At 35.0% G+C, this 17,416-nt stretch overlaps 1 protein-coding gene across 1 annotated transcript in view; it reads left to right on the top strand.

Annotated features, from left to right (window-relative positions):
* The window catches only part of LOC129262221 (peptidyl-prolyl cis-trans isomerase FKBP8-like), an 18,856-nt gene extending 1,440 nt beyond the window's left edge, over nucleotides 1-17,416 (top strand). The window contains exons 2-11 of the mRNA XM_054900304.2: nucleotides 3,933-4,360; nucleotides 4,869-4,956; nucleotides 5,299-5,409; nucleotides 7,924-7,998; nucleotides 9,026-9,053; nucleotides 9,394-9,477; nucleotides 10,019-10,108; nucleotides 10,841-10,918; nucleotides 11,457-11,588; nucleotides 12,548-17,416. Of these exons, the coding sequence (XP_054756279.2) occupies nucleotides 3,955-4,360; nucleotides 4,869-4,956; nucleotides 5,299-5,409; nucleotides 7,924-7,998; nucleotides 9,026-9,053; nucleotides 9,394-9,477; nucleotides 10,019-10,108; nucleotides 10,841-10,918; nucleotides 11,457-11,588; nucleotides 12,548-12,622 (1,167 nt within the window). The 5' untranslated portion in view covers nucleotides 3,933-3,954 and the 3' untranslated portion in view covers nucleotides 12,623-17,416. The remainder of the gene's footprint in view (nucleotides 1-3,932; nucleotides 4,361-4,868; nucleotides 4,957-5,298; nucleotides 5,410-7,923; nucleotides 7,999-9,025; nucleotides 9,054-9,393; nucleotides 9,478-10,018; nucleotides 10,109-10,840; nucleotides 10,919-11,456; nucleotides 11,589-12,547) is intronic.

Below are 17,416 nucleotides of genomic sequence, written 5' to 3' on the forward strand. Positions count from 1 at the left end.
AGTACAAAGAATTGGAAGAAATACAAAAACAGAAGGAAATAATATATATACAAGAAGAAAAAATTACTGTATCATTATCCTGGTATTTATTTCAATTTTGATTACTTTATAGACGAGGTCCCATAGAATTGAATATTGTAATTATGATTGTTGTGAGTCGCCGTGTCGACCGACCTGGACTGAAAAACAACATTGCCGATCTTTGCTGGGCAGCCTGGGCTAGCTAGCGCGCGCTGAGCTGCGGCTCCAATCAGAGGAGTTAATTGCGTAATGCTTTCAATTTCGAGATCAGAGCGGACCCATTTCGTGGTACAAAGTCACCCCAAAAAACATTTTCTCTCCGGAATTAAAGGCGAATTTGCAAATTGTAAGTAAATTCACTCTAGGCTAGGTTAGTAGTTGGCATATATTTTCCTGATTTGAGCCTGTATAGTGTAGGGATTGCAGAAATAATATATTTTTCAAAGATAAATTGACTTGCGGGTTAAAACCCGACGGGTCAGCGGGTCCCGCTTGCAAATTATTGGATTATACGGGACGGTACGCTTCTGGTTTTCACTTGCGGGTTACAACATTAAGACAGACACCTACTGTCCTTACTGATCCTAGTTATGATTCTGTTTGTTTATGAGAATAGAAACTTCCACAATTTATTCGAAAGAGTTCCATATGCACCCCCCCACCAAATTACAAAAGAGTTGATATAAATGATAGGGTGTTTGAAGCCACACCGAAAAGTGTCAGCATAAAACAGGCTGATTTAGGGGAAAATATGGCACATTTTTTCGGGAAGTTCAGGCTGCTAGAAAAATGTGATCTGAATTGATTATTAACATGTGTTTGGCATGTATGGAAAGAGAAAATTCAGGGGCTTCTTTTGACAGTAAGGACATCGACAAGTTTATATGATCATTTTAAATAAGGATTTATAGATAAATTGCAAACCCTTAGGCCTAACTTAGGCTTATTTGTGTGTGTGTTGAGATTGCCATTTCCCCATGCGTTTTCTACAGGAAAATGAAACGTCTGTTCTGCACAATTTAGTTCACTTTGTCGCAATTTTTCATTGTAATCTGGTTTCCAAATCTTTATAAAAATGATACCATCCATCAGAAAGAGCATAAAAAATCATATTGGGCTCTTTATGGACAAGTTTTTGGCATTAATGATAAATTCATAACAGTTCTCGGAAGCTAAAAATTTGGAATTGTGTGTGTCCATTTCTTAACTACACAGTCTATGGCAGAGAAATGCTGAAAATTGACCTAATTTCATTCTTTTTTGCAGCCAATAATTGATTTTTTTTTCAAAAATGTTACATTTCTGTCAGTCTGAACTCTGAAGGTCATTTCTCTTCAAATTCACAAAGAAAATGTGATATTTTCTTGAAATAAGAAAAATAATTTTTTTCTCCAGACACCCAATTGTTGTTACTTCCGGTTCGCTCAGATTTTTCTATCATTTTTTTTTTACTGTTGCTTACCTTAGTTGGGACTCGAACTCACCTGGTTTTTATCTGCAGTCTAGACTCTTCCCGCAATGCTAGCGAGAAGCGCTGGAAGGGGTATTTTAACGATTATCAGCGCAGCGGATAGTTCGACTAGTCTAGACTCACAGACCCTTTACTGACTAAATAAACCGATGTCTATGGAAAATTTCACGCACTAGAATAGATCCTGCTCGAAATTTGATGGAATAAAGCCATATTTTGGTATGTATTTCCACTCCCCCATCATTAGACCGAAAGCTTCGGTCTCTGGTATGTTGGTTGTTCTGCTGAACTCCGTTGGCTCCACTCACCAAAGACAGAGATTGAAGTTCTTGCTCGATCTGTACAGGGACTCAATGGCCATATGTTTATGTATTAAGTTCGGATAAAACGGGGAAGTGAAGTTGTACGACAGCTGAAGTAAGTCACTGTTTTTTCCCCTTTTTAAGTTTATTTTTCCCCGTTTTGGTGCATTTCAGGCCAAAACAGAATAATAATCTTTATTTTGGTACAGTTCTTTTTAGATATTTTTATGAAATAAAGACAAAAATCGATGAGCCTTGTCGGGGGGATTTTGCATTGTTAACCCCCTAATGGTGGCTGCATGATAGCGAGCCGTCTGTGTACAAGGAGAAATTTAAAAAAAAAAAAAAAATGTTAAAAAAACTCCTCGTAACAGATGGCTGCCAGCTGTCTACCCCATCATATATATGTTCTATATTAGGTCTAGATATATTTTTCTGAACCTTATCCATGTTTTTATTTTCAATTTTATTGGGGGGTGCATATGGAACTCTTACCAATTTATTCAGTAGGCCTAGCAGTAGTACCAGCAGCAGTAATAATAATAATAATAGGTATTCATATAGCGCCATCTATCTAGAAATATTCTATTCCGAGGCGCACAAGAAAAGAAAGAATGAGAAAGTTTGGATGAGTGTCAAAGTGCCAATAACAGTAGAGGCGCTGGTCCAAAAATTACTAGGATTGTCCCAGAAAACAACTTCTTCAATCCTCATAATAAACCAAGACATATCATGTCTTGATAAATTGAGATTGTCCTTGTATATGGGGAGAGTTTTTTTCCCTTACCCCTGCGGGACATAGACGACAATTACGGGGATTGAGAGTGCTAAAATAGATTCAGTGACTCCTCCCCCCCAGTTCACTGTCTATTTTTCACGACTTGCCGTCTTCCAATAACATGAATAATCTTGTTATGAAACCTGATATGTTTACATTAACTAGCGCACTTGACAGGAGGATGACAGGAGGAGAAATCTATGAAAACTGAGACAGTCCCTGTAATTAAACTGGGACGATCACAATTTTCTGACCAGCGCCTCTACTGCCTAGTCTGTTTAAAAACTATAGATCTAAGTGACATGATTAGACAAAACTAACATTGAAATCCAAACTTCATTCATCATCATCTGATCATGATCATAATTATTCCATCCATTAACCATCCTCAGACATGGTTAATGGATGGAATTATATTACATTTGTTCCAAATTGAAAATCTTTTAAAACCAAGGTTAACATTTTGAATGTTCAAGATAGTTTTGAAATTATAATTTGTAATTCTTCTTAACTTGGCCTTGGCTCGGATAAATGTTATCAAAATTGAATAGCATCCGTAATATTGTTTGTTCACTGGGTCTGGGTCAAAGGTAATTTCAGACCAATTGATGTTGATACAAATGTATATTTCATACATTATTTTAGAATAATCTAATAAAATTAAATGAACTGATGAACTCTTAACTCTTCATTGTTGTTATTGGATACCAGAAAGCATGAAATGACTAATGTGTTTCCAAGTTAAGGTTGTAGTTAATTTGTGATCAATGAACATAAATTATTATTATCAAATGAATGGGGGGGGGGGGTGGTAATAAAAAAGTCTAAGAAACTTTATTTGTCTCATTTCTTTTTCATTCCCCTTTTAATTGTGTAAAGAGTGTTAGGTTCTAATCATGTGAGTAAAATTCTATTTCCTTGGATCAATGGCAGGTATAACATTTTGATGAAATTTGTATTTTGTCCGACAATGTCAATTTTAGTGAAAGAGGAGCATTGAGGTCAGTCAACAGAGCATCTATAACCTTGGCCCCTAGTGACCACTGATTTTTAAATTATATATTCAAATGGTAAATGAGAGAAAAGAACATGTTATTATCACAGAGTTAACTAATCTCTAGCTATATTCAATTGTATGATATAGGCGAGACTGCCACTTTTTTTCAACATGTGTATATAGGTTTTCATATGTAAATTTGATGACATTAAAATAAAGAAGGCATTTTATTGTCTAAAAGTCACCGCTACTGCTATATTGAATTGTGTTTAAATGCAAGTGATACTACTAGGCATGTTCCGCTTATTTAACATGGTGTTCACTGTTCATACGTGTAAGTTGTCTTTGTTCAAATTTCATTAGTCAATTGTAGGCCAGTGAAAAAATGGCTGATGTCTTAGAGAAAGCAGATGCCAATGCTGGTGCATCAGGCGACCCCAGCAGAGTTACAGAAGTTAGCCCAGGCAGTGACAAAGGCATTGAAGAAGCAAAGCAGACTGTTGTTGATGGGAGTCAGATGTCCACACCCAAGAAACCACTAGAGGCCGGAATGGACAATGACCAGGAAGAGCAGAAGATCTCTGGGAGTGGGGATGGAAAGGAATGGTTAGATGTCCTAGGAAGTGGTCAACTGAGGAAAAAGGTCCTGAAGGCCGGTCAAGGAGAGGGCAGTCGACCTGATAGGGGTGTGGCTATCACTGTGAGTTACAAGGGCAGGCTCCAGGATGGTACAGAGGTGGAGGCTGAGGACAAAGTGACATTCACTCAGGGAGAAGGAGAAATTGTTCAAGGTTTGTTATGAAGTTATAATTGGGGACCATATGCACTTTGCTTTCACACAATGGAAACTATGGAATTTGAATATATAGGGAGATTTTAAAAAGTTTATTTGTGCTGAATGATATTATTAAGGCCATTGATTGAAGAGAAAACAAAAGACTCACTAAAACAAATGGTGGGTATCTTTACCGTACACTCATTGTCCCATTCAAGAAACATCATATAATGTGCCCATATATCTAAGTTCTAGTCATAATGTTGTAGGGAAATAAGAAGTTTACAAGAATTGAACTAAAAAACTGCAACAGTTATGATTTTTCTTTCCACTTTGTGATTTATTGCATCAGTCATGAAGTAACATGAAATCTCTGGCGGCTACTGGTACTTCTACTGCTGCTATGATGAAATCAATGACAATAACTACTGCCTTGATGACCATAACTTTTATTAATACTAATAATGATAAATATTATTAATTAATGGTTGTTAGCAAATAATATTGCTTTTTTTTCTTCTTAGCTATTGATTTGTGTGTATGCCTAATGGAGCTGGGTGAGGTAGCAGAAATCCATACCAATGCCAGATTTGCTTATGGAGAATATGGAAAGTGAGTAATTATTACTGAGCTTATGTAAAAGATAAATTAGATGAAGCTTGCATTAGATCAAGCACATAGTTAACAAAATGCAGAGTTGAAAAGTTACTTATTTTAATTGTAATTAATCCTTCTCCATATGCCTTTGACTACAATGAAAAAAAGGAAGATTACTTAGTACTTAGCAGAAATAATTTATTAGAGATCATGTGATGATAGTCTGTAAATATCTAATACTTTATTGGTGGTTTGAATATACTTTGAAATAAAATGATCTAATTTTATTTGTTGTAAAGTACACATTCTTCATCTTAGTGCTATAACATTTGATATTATGATTATTTTCTTGTCTAGGGAGCCCAAAGTCTTGCCAAACACTGATATGATTTATGAAGTAGAATTATTAGAAGTAAACCCTCCACCCGCACTGCTCACAATGACGTTGGAAGAAATATGTCAGCTAGCGTAAGTATGGTCTCTTCTTGATTTTGATTCTCTTCTCTTTAATTACTTTAATAAATCACCGTCAGGCCCCATCAAAGTATCTAGCCAAAAGCATTTTGGGCAAACTGCAAATCAAATGGTAGCCTTTTCTCAAGACCACCAGTAGTATTGTGTAGGGTCTGACTTAGAAAGACTTAAATTGCAAGTTGCAAAACAGTGAGGAGTCAACGGCAGCAAAGTATGCAGTCTTCATAAGCATCTTTTTGGTTTATAACCTAGTAATTGTGTTGAGCGTTGTCAAAAGGCTAATCAAATGGTAACTAATGATAGTATGCAATATTCATGGAAACCATTATTTTGATTACTATGGGCTTTAGGTGGGGTAGGATATATTTTGTATGTACAGATAGTCTTCTGTTCAGTTTCAGTTTAGTTTATCTCACTTCCATTTTCTGATAATAAACATTACAAACATATATACATATGTATGAATGTACACAACATAATAAATGTCATAAGAATACTTCAATAATTAATCAACAAATTCGTAGGAAATAGTCAGAATATATATAATTCTTTTTGTTCCAAACACATTTTGATAATTAGACAAATTATAGATCTATTACAGTTAGCATGTGAAAATGAAAATGAGGGACTTATTAAAAAGCAAAGCTTGTAATGGTAAGTCCCTTGGGATAAATTTATAGTAATCTCAAACGTATGTAATTAAAAGTAAAGTAGGGCAATCTTGACCATATATCAGGGATGTGAGAGTTCAGATTTTTATCTGATTTCAGATTTTTTCGTTTTGACTTTCAGCTTAATTTCAGCTTATTTTTGGCTTTCCTCTGTATAAAAAGTATGGGAGCTCTTTCTATTTCAGACTTTTTCTACAAGTTTCAGCTTTTTTCAGATCTTTTTATTTGTGACCACTCACACCCCTGATATATGAAGAACGGCAAAATAGGTTTGAATAACAAGGAAAAGGGGGGGGGGCAGTGACTACATAAATTAGGGGGAGAAGAGAATATTAAAAACTGGGGGAAAAAAAAAAACCGGTTATGTGTCCAACAGAGAAAAGGGAAAGGGGAGGGGAAAGAGAAATAGGGTCGAGAGTCAAGTATCGTGGAAAAGATAAAGCAATGTTATACATTGTACTCATTAAGGAATGAAAGTTTTAGGTGTTTTGTTAAGGTGTTTATATTTCTATTTTGTTTAAAGAGAAATTCCAGTAGTTGCAGTAAACACTGATTTCATGAGAAAGTCTGTAAAACCAGGCTTAATTGTCAGTATATCATCGAGGATCTAGATCTGGTACAGTTACATAAACTGAACTTTGTGAAATCTTGAAATCTACGCTGAATTATATTCAGACTGAACTTCCCCAACACAGATAAGCGCACGTGGGACAGTGTATAATTATTGCTTTGAGCGTTGGGCCCGACGCTCTACCCGAATCCTGTGCTTATTTGCTGATTTCTCAGCAATCACACAATTTCTTCCAGAATCCTTTGGCACATGCGTTTTATTTATACAAACAGACACTTTGGTGGTCATTTCATTGGATTCTGTACGAACTCATTTTGATATCGTTACCAAAACTAGCATTTACCTTTAAGGCTTTGGTGAATACCATTCCAGTATTTGGGACCTGTGTAAGTGATGGTTTTTTTGTGCGAGTGTGGGTCTAGTTAGAGGGGGATGATATTGATTTTGAATAGCTTGTCTTGTAGGGTATGTATGGATGTCAGTGTTTTTGGTAAAGAGTGAAGTAATTGCGGGGGGTAATTCATTTTTTGATAGCTGGAACATAAAAGTTCCAAGGTTCAGGAGATCGTGGACTTTTAGTATTCTATTTTTTTTAAATAACGGGCTTGTATGAGAACGGTAATGGGCATTTTCAATTATTCTGACAATTTCGTTTTTGGAGCAAAAATATTCTATTAGTTTGTGTTATTTGTGAGTTACCCCAGGATAAAATTCCGTAGTTTAGATAAGGGAGGATGAGGGTTGAATAGAGGGTCAGAAGTATTTTGTGAGGTAAAAATGTTTTGAGTTTGTTGATGACACCAATGTTACTTGCGATCACTCTACAAAGAATATCAATGTGAGTTTTCCATAATAATTTATTGTTGATGAATATGCCAAGAAATTTTGTTGATTGGGTAGAGTCAATATTTATGCCATTAATGTTAATGTTACCATGGAGCGTTTGTATTGAGTTACTAAATAACATGTAATTTGTCTTTTTTATGTTTAATGATAGTTTGTTCGCCCGTATCCAAGTATGGACCGATTTTAATTCGGTATTCATAACATTAATCAAAGTTGTTGGGTCACGATGGGAGAAAAATATATTGGAGCCGTCAGCGAATAGAATGAAAGATAATAGTTTAGAAGATTTATGGAAGTCGTTTTTAAACAATATAACGAACAGCCTGTTCATATGTTTTAAGGTGTAAAGTTAGTAACTGTACGTTATTTCCATTAAGTTATATTTATCAATGTATATGGGTTTTTTTTTCTTGTTTTCAGGAACAAGAAAAGGGAGTATGGAAATGAACTGTTTGGAAGGAAAGATTATTCTGGTGCAATCAACTCGTACACAAGGTATGGTAAATTTGTATATTGTCTCGCCTGCATAACAGAGTGAGACTATAGGCGCCGCTTTTCCGATGGCGGCGGCATCAACATTGAAATCTTAACTGAAGGTTAAGTTTTTGATATGACATCACAACTTAAAAGTGTATGGACATAAGGGTAATCAAGTATTAATAAATAATCTGCCCGGGATTCAGGTCACATGACCAAGGTCAAAGGTCATTTAGGGTCAATTAACCTTTTTCCATGTTAGGGGTAATTATTGAATTGTCATAACTTTGAAAGTTTATGGATCTAGTTAATAAAACTTAGACATAAGAGTAATCAATTATCACTGAACATGCCTTGCGAGTTTCAGGTCACAAGACCAAGGTCAAATGCCATTTAAGGTTTATGAACTTTGGCTAATTTGGGGGGTAATTGTTGAATCACCATCATAACTTTGAAAGTTAATGGATATAGTTCATGGAATGTGGACATTGGGGTAATCAAGTAACACTGATCATCTTGCACAAGTCTTAGGTCACATGATCAAGGTCAAATGTCATTTATTGTCGATGAACTTAGTATTGTATCATTATATGAATGGTGTTTTTTTTGTCAGTAATTATTTTATAGTCATTTTCAAAGTCAGCACTGCTGCTATATTGCATCGCGTGATGGAGACGAGACTGCCAGAGCCGCTCCACCTGTTTATAGATGAATGCCAGTTGTGGCAACAATTTCAAAATGAATTTGTACAGAATCAATCAATTAATATTAATTTTATTATAGAAGTTAGGTGTGCGATGTATATTTCAGATCTGGCAATTGTAGAGGCATGACTTTTACTTGAGTGTAGTCAAGGAATCCATATAGTTTCTAAATGGGAGGTGGGAGTTATTGCTGGATCAGATATATTGAAAGAAAAAGATAACTCCTAGAGGAATGGTCTAATGATACAATTAGTTTCAAGTTTTATGACTTTATCTTGTTGTACTCAATCATTCTCTTCTGCTGATAATTGTTCATTTTATTTTCTTCTTTTCTTTTGTAGAGCCATCTCACTGCTTGAAGATTGTCCAGTAAGTGAAAACTGTTTTGGAAAATGAATTGAACCTTTTGAGAGAATGACAATTCAGGACCTTATGAAATCTTGTATTTACTAATTTCATGCTTTTTTTTAAAGTATATATATAGTTTATCAGTTTTCCCAGCTAAAGTTAAAATTAACTTATTAGTTTTTTTTCTGAAAAACAATGGCTAAAAGAGCATTTGTAACTAAATAGCTTCCTTTGGTAAATCAAGCATCATCATTACTGTTTTTGTTATTATTATATGAAGTTGAAAATAAACCAGATAGAAAAAGCTGTCATTACACCTGGGTATCAAAGAGTCGTCTCTTCTGTGTTTATTCTTTTATAGAGCGGAAAGGATGATAGCTATGAAAAAGAAGTAAGTGAGATGGCAATCAAATGTTTCAACAACCTAGCAGCTGCCCAGCTAAAGGTAAGAAGGACTTGATCAAAAGCCTCCCTGTGCAAAAAAAAATCATTGCAGCAACTGTTATTGATGCTAATTGACATCAAAATCATTTTGATTCGCTGCTGAGCATGCCCATAGTAGTTGTTATTAGTTGCAGAGAAAAAAAATTGATAGTGTCAAGAAGTAATCTATATATATATGCAAATTTATCTGTATAATTACAAGATTGAATATTTTTAATTGTAGGATGTTCATGCCTTGTCAACTATTTTATTAGCACCTGATTTAGCAAACAGAAGGCAAAGGAACATTTGATTACAAGCTTTGATTATGATTGTTTGGCACCAGTTGCCTTTCTGGAAGAATTTGAATAATTTGTATTAAAGTTTATAATCATATATTATTGTTCTTTCCTGTTTTGATAATGCTGAATTGTAGTGCTGAGATTCATTTTTTTTCTCCAAATTCACAAAATTTTGCAATGAATAGATTCAAAAGTTTATTTTTTTCTCTATATCTACGTATTTATGATATCCTTATCTTTTATTTTTATTTGTGTGTGCAGGTGGATGCATTTTCAGCAGCTCTTCAGTCTTGTAATTCTGTGTTATCAAAGGATCCAAGCAATGTAAAGGCATTATTTAGGAAGGGAAAGGTAAGAAAGAGAGACACAGACAGACAGATAAATACTGAGACAAGAAGGAGAGAGAGAGTGAGAGAGATAGGGACAGATAGGAACAGAGAGAGTTGGAGAGTGAGGCAGGGAAACACAGAGAGGATGAGAGACATATAGAGAATAGGGAGAGAGATAGAGAGTGGAAGACAGAGACAGAAGGGGGAGGGGGAAGAAAAGGTGGATGGCAGCGGGGTAGTACACAGAGGTAGTAAGGAATTGTTTTGTAAAAACAACAAGGAAATATCGAAGTGAAGAAGTAAGTGAGAGAGGGGTTAGGGGAAGGCACTTTAAAGACAGACTAGGTAATTAGTGAAAGATATTAAAGAACAAGGTCATTTGTGAAAGATAAGAGCAAGTAATTGAGATATGATAGTAGAGTGATAAGGGGTTAGTCAGAGGTAGAGAGGGTGTGAGAGATTATGACAAACATTAATATTGCGATAAAAAAAAATTGTATGAAATTTCAAAAACAGGAAGACGGTGAAAAAAAGTGAAACATGGAAATTGTAAAGTCTTCTGCTGGAAAACATGCTCTAATATAAGACAAATTTCAATTTATTTTTTTGTAATTCAATAACTATTTTGTTCTTTGGAAGTCAATGTCAATCATTTATACCAGTATACCATTCTTTGCAATAGAATGACAAGTTTTACCAATTTTTTTTTTCTCCATTCATGTAATGAAATCTCTACCCACTTTCCATTGTATAGGTCCTAGCTGGCCAACTGGAGTTCAGTGAAGCCCATATATATCTCAAAAAGGCATTAGCAATAGAACCATCAAATAAGGTAGGGTATTATTACATGACTTAAAGTCTGTTTACAGCCTGAGTAGTATGCGACTAGCATTGGAACATCATATAACATTCCACTCTTACAAAAGCATAGTGACAATTCTATCTTTTATTAATGTTTTTATTTTTCTTCAGTAAAGACATTGAGAATATAAGAACTTCAGTGATTGCATATCATGATGCTTTATGTTTATTTCCAGAAAATTTTAGCATGTTCCAAGCTTGGAGAAGTTGTTTAAAACCTAAAAAGAAAAATATGCAGTCATTATGTTTGTCATGACCCCAGCCTGTTCAATTATTGCTTTGTTAATATTGTTGATTAAGAATTAAAACTGTTTTAATGCCATATTTTGTTCCTGTAGTCCATTGACCAATATCTACATAATTATGCTTGAAAAGATAATTAATTTACAGTAATTGAATACCTCATTTTGTGTCTGTTTTTGTTGACCATTTAACAATGTCTACATGTGCTTGTAAAGATAAAAAAAAAAACTTTGTTGAATACCTTGTTTTGTCTTTGTTTTGTGTAGACCATTCATCAAGAGCTTGCTAAGCTTTCGGTCAAACAGCAGCAGGAGGTGAAGTCAGAAAAGGCCATGTATCAGAGGATGGTAGGAGATATGGCAACGGTCTCAGAGAAAGCTGAATCAAAGAGCTCAAGAGTAAGTTAAAAGGTGCATTGTCGTCATCATTGTAGAGTAATTCAACCTTCCATAAGTCAAATAAACACCCCAGCTGAATTATGCTGAATATGCAGAATGTGTTCTTTTATCAATTTTTTTGTTGGTCTCAAGAGATTTTTGACTTTGGCAAATTCATGTTATCCTCTTCTTGTCTGCATTTCTCAAATTTATACTTTTCCCTCTGTAGAAGTATCTATGCCATTGATTGGTACAGTGTGGATCACATAACACTCCCCCCCCCCCCCATGCTAAAATGAGCAAGTTTGGCACAGAGGGTAACATCAGGGCCCCGTCTTACAAAGAGTTGTGGTTGATGCGTTCTTCCACAACTATGGAAAGCCAGCAAAGTTAACTTAAAAATGCATGATTGTTATGATATTTATTCGTACATTTATTGTTATCTTGACCATACAGTATTCTCCTCTTTGTTTTCATCATGGACATTGTGCAAACAGGAAAAAAATATGACATTGATAGATTTCCATATAATTGAGGTTGATCAGATCAATGGCAAATCTTTGTAAGACAGGACCCTGGCATTACTGTCTGTCAACATTACACCTGGCCTACTATTCATGAATTACATTCATTCCATCGTCTCTTCTACTGACCAACAATCACTCCCAATATTGTTTGCGATATCTCTTTTTTCTGCCAAACAATATGATAAGCATTCAATTTACCCATGCCTCTTCACTTTATTGGGAGTGTTATTCTAGCTATTAAGGGTAGTGTTAATACTTCTTAAACATGAGTCTGTATTTAAATTAGTTTAAATTAGTAAATAATCTGCATTTTGTAAATAATCTAAACTTTTGTGGAGAAAAAAAAAGAGTTAAGAAAAATGAAAGTCCTATTTTCTGGGTCAAGTTATTATACACTGATATTTACTTTGAATAAACTTCTAAGATTCTCTCTGTCTCTCTCCTTTAACTCAGGTCAAATATCTCCTAATTGGATTATCAATGGTCATTGCTGCTGTAGCCATAGTGCTTGCTCTATATTTATCATAGACCTACATCATGGTAACCATCAGTGACCAAATGGACTTCAAACCAAACTAAAATGCAATAACTGCAATTGAATCGCCTACAGTTTTCTATAATGGCAGTAAGTGAAGCACGGGTGTGGAGTTCGATCTGTTTCTTGGAAAGGATTAGTCATTTGCGTTTTCGTTGTCGAGTCTTCAGGAGAAGAATTACCCAAAGATGTCTTTAATCAAGATTACAAGGATGTATAGTTGCTGACAATTGTAGTTTTTAATGAACCAAAGCTGTGACATTTGATGAAATAATCTTGTATTCCCTCTCTCCATTTGATCTCCATGAGCAATCTATTCACCATCTTTTCTAGGATCCATCGACCCTTTGTAAACAAATAATTCCTGGATGATCAAATCATGTTCCAATTATAAAAATGCATATAGTATTTTTCCATCTAAATGACAATTTAATAGGGGATTCACTTTGATGCAGTTTACAATGTACATATTTTTATTGTAGCTGGCTGGTATACCGGGTAGACATTATTCTCTGTTGACACAATACCAAGTATGTGTTATAGCCAGCTGGTATTAAGGCTAGGTTACTGTTATCTTTACACAGCCAATCACACACTATATTTTCTTTGCATCCAGTTTCTGCTTCTTTTGCTTGCAATTTTGTCAGGTTTTGTCTCGCCTGCATAGCAGAGCGTCAACATCAAATCTTAATCTAAGGTTAAGTTTTTGAAATGACATCATAACTTCAAAAGTATATGGACCTAGTTAATGAAACTTGGACATAAGGGTAAATCAAGTATTACTGAACACCCTGCCTTGGTTTCAGGTCACATGACCAAGGACAAAGGTCATTTAGGGTAAATGAACTTGGACCATGTTGGGGGAATCAATATCGAAACCTAAACCTAAGGTTAAGTTTTTGAAAATGTCATCATAATGTAGAAAGTATATGGACCTAGTTCATGAAACTTACACATAAGGTTAATGAAGTATTACTGAACATTCTCCATGAGGTCACATGACCAAGGTCATTTAGGGCCAATGAAATTTGTGGAACTTTATGGATCTATTTTGTGAAACATAGACATAAGGGTAATCAAGTATAAATGATTGTTTTGCACACATCTTAGATCACATGATCATGGTCGAAGGTCATTTTGGGTCAATGGACATAGTATTTTATTATCATATGAATGTTTTCTTTGGTGAATAATTATTAAATAGCTGTTTTCAAAGTCAGCACTGCTGCTATATCGAATCGCGTAATGCAGGTGAGACTGCTAGAGGCATTCCACTTGTTGTTTTTCTGTTCATTTGTGGTATTTAATTTGATGAGTATAGTCCTAATTGGTTATTTTAACTTTCGCCTTGCTTTTTATTCCCCGCAAAACAAAGTTTGATGGGGGTATAAACAATCAGTGTATGGTCGGTTGGTCCATTGCAAATCTTGCGCATCTACTTCCTTAGTTTTTAACCAATTCTCATGAAACTTGGCACACATATTGGTGTTGGGGCAAAGATGTCCAATACACCTTTTTCACATGTGTCAGAAATTGTGTTGCCATGGTAACGACATATTGTATGGTGAAAATTGTGTGAAAATCTTGCGAAAAGTTTGAATTACTTCAATTTTCAACCAATTCTCATTAACTTTGGCTCACTCATTGGTTTTGAGGTAAAGATGTCCGAGACCTATATTTTGAGTGTGTCGGAATTTGAGTTACCATGGTAACAACATATTATATGCCCCAAATGAGTTTAAAATCTTGTGATTCATACTATTTCATCAGTTTTCAACCAGTTCTCAAGAAATTTGGCTCACACAGTGGTCTTGAAGTAAAGATGTGCAGGACAATTTTTTTCCATTTGTTGGAAATATGTTGCCATGGTAACAACATACTATTATATGTCAAAAAATTAGGCAAAAAATTTGCGGTTTGAACTACTTCATCTGTTTTTAACCAATTCACTTGATATTTAGGTCACACATTGGCCTTTGGGTAATACTAGGCAAGACATAATGTTTCCATGTGTCGGAAACTTGCCATGGTGATGGTGTACGGCGGGTGTATTAATTACCTTCAGTGATACCGGTAGTCCTAGTCTATTTGTTAATGGTTAGACATAAGGGTAATCAAGTTTCTGCTTCTTTTGCTTGCAATTTTGTCAGGTTTTGTCTCGCCTGCATAGCAGAGCGTCAACATCAAATCTTAATCTAAGGTTAAGTTTTTGAAATGACATCATAACTTCAAAAGTATATGGACCTAGTTAATGAAACTTGGACATAAGCGTAAATCAAGTATTACTGAACACCCTGCCTTGGTTTCAGGTCACATGACCAAGGACAAAGGTCATTTAGGGTAAATGAACTTGGACCATGTTGGGGGAATCAATATCGAAACCTAAACCTAAGGTTAAGTTTTTGAAAATGTCATCATAATGTAGAAAGTATATGGACCTAGTTCATGAAACTTACACATAAGGTTAATGAAGTATTACTGAACATTCTCCATGAGGTCACATGACCAAGGTCATTTAGGGCCAATGAAATTTGTGGAACTTTATGGATCTATTTTGTGAAACATAGACATAAGGGTAATCAAGTATAAATGATTGTTTTGCACACATCTTAGATCACATGATCATGGTCGAAGGTCATTTTGGGTCAATGGACATAGTATTTTATTATCATATGAATGTTTTCTTTGGTGAATAATTATTAAATAGCTGTTTTCAAAGTCAGCACTGCTGCTATATCGAATCGCGTAATGCAGGTGAGACTGCTAGAGGCATTCCACTTGTTGTTTTTCTGTTCATTTGTGGTATTTAATTTGATGAGTATAGTCCTAATTGGTTATTTTAACTTTCGCCTTGCTTTTTATTCCCCGCAAAACAAAGTTTGATGGGGGTATAAACAATCAGTGTATGGTCGGTTGGTCCATTGCAAATCTTGCGCATCTACTTCCTTAGTTTTTAACCAATTCTCATGAAACTTGGCACACATATTGGTGTTGGGGCAAAGATGTCCAATACACCTTTTTCACATGTGTCGGAAATTGTGTTGCCATGGTAACGACATATTGTATGGTGAAAATTGTGTGAAAATCTTGCGAAAAGTTTGAATTACTTCAATTTTCAACCAATTCTCATTAACTTTGGCTCACTCGTTGGTTTTGAGGTAAAGATGTCCGAGACCTATATTTTGAGTGTGTCGGAATTTGAGTTACCATGGTAACAACATATTATATGCCCCAAATGAGTTTAAAATCTTGTGATTCATACTATTTCATCAGTTTTCAACCAGTTCTCAAGAAATTTGGCTCACACAGTGGTCTTGAAGTAAAGATGTGCAGGACAATTTTTTTCCATTTGTTGGAAATATGTTGCCATGGTAACAACATACTATTATATGTCAAAAATTAGGCAAAAAATTTGCGGTTTGAACTACTTCATCTGTTTTTAACCAATTCACTTGATATTTAGGTCACACATTGGCCTTTGGGTAATACTAGGCAAGACATAATGTTTCCATGTGTCGGAAACTTGCCATGGTGATGGTGTACGGCGGGTGTATTAATTACCTTCAGTGATACCGGTAGTCCTAGTCTATTTTAAGAGTTTGATAAATTCAGGAGACTGGACTCACTCAATTAAGTGAATCAAAGACCCTCACTGATTCCTGGCAGCCACTTTTTAAGTCCAGCATACTACCCCTGTTCTATTTCTCTTGACTTATATGTTTGAAAAGTTAACAGGTTTCTGGAGTAGGGCAGTATACCGTAATAGGGAAGATCTTGCCTTAGGATAAGTTAAGTGTGAGATTGATTTTACATTTTACATTTGATAAATATATGTCGCATAATTTTAATTATGAAAAATAATGTTCACTATTTATATCCATGAATATTGTTTAGGTAAGAGACCATGAATGATACTTATCTTTCCATTTCAAAGTATTCATTCATGTTTGATATTTAAAAAAATGCCTACAAGGGAATACTGTTTTCAAGGAACAATCTTTTCATGGATACAATATTTCTGTATTGCAGTTATCATATTCACTAAGAAACAATGAGACCTCTTCAGCTGTACCCCTCCAAATACCCTCTTTAACCTCCTCACCTCCCTCTTTATCTCTCATTCTTATCTTATACTCTCTTTCCACCACCCTCTTTGTCCCCACCCCGTCGCACCCATCTCTCTCTTCTCCATCTCTCTCCTCTCTTCATATTTCTTGCTACATTTTCTTAATGATTTTTAAATTCAATTGATATCATTTGTTTTCAATTTTATATTACACTCTCAGCCTCCCATTCCTGTGTATATTGATGGTACTCAGCTGTATAAGAAACTCCTCTTTTTGTATGTGCATGCCCATGTGCACATATGATCAATCAGTATTATTATAAACCATCATTTGAAATTTGGTCAATAATACATTCTCTTTTTGTGAATGAGCACGTAAAGGAACTTGTGTATTTTCAAATCTAGTCAGTGCTCTGCACTCTGTGACATATATGTACATTATGTTGTAGCTTATTGGCAATTAAAGGAGCTATAAGAAAAAGTTTCCTACTTCTGGGCATTCCCACAAAAAAGCTCACACCTAAACAATTGCTATTTTAATTGCTAATAGAAATAGTTTGTAATTATTTTAACAGGTGTCAACTTTTTTGGGGTAATCTATTAGGAAGTTGGGGAATTATAAGTGATTGGCAAGTTTCGTTTTGTTGTTAATGTATGTTGGTTGGTATTTTTTTTTATTGTTAAAGTTGCTCACTGAAATATATGTTCATTGTGATTCAAA

This window comes from Lytechinus pictus, chromosome 5 (assembly GCF_037042905.1).
Source record: "Lytechinus pictus isolate F3 Inbred chromosome 5, Lp3.0, whole genome shotgun sequence".
In the NCBI taxonomy this organism is placed as follows: Eukaryota; Metazoa; Echinodermata; class Echinoidea; order Temnopleuroida; family Toxopneustidae; genus Lytechinus; species Lytechinus pictus.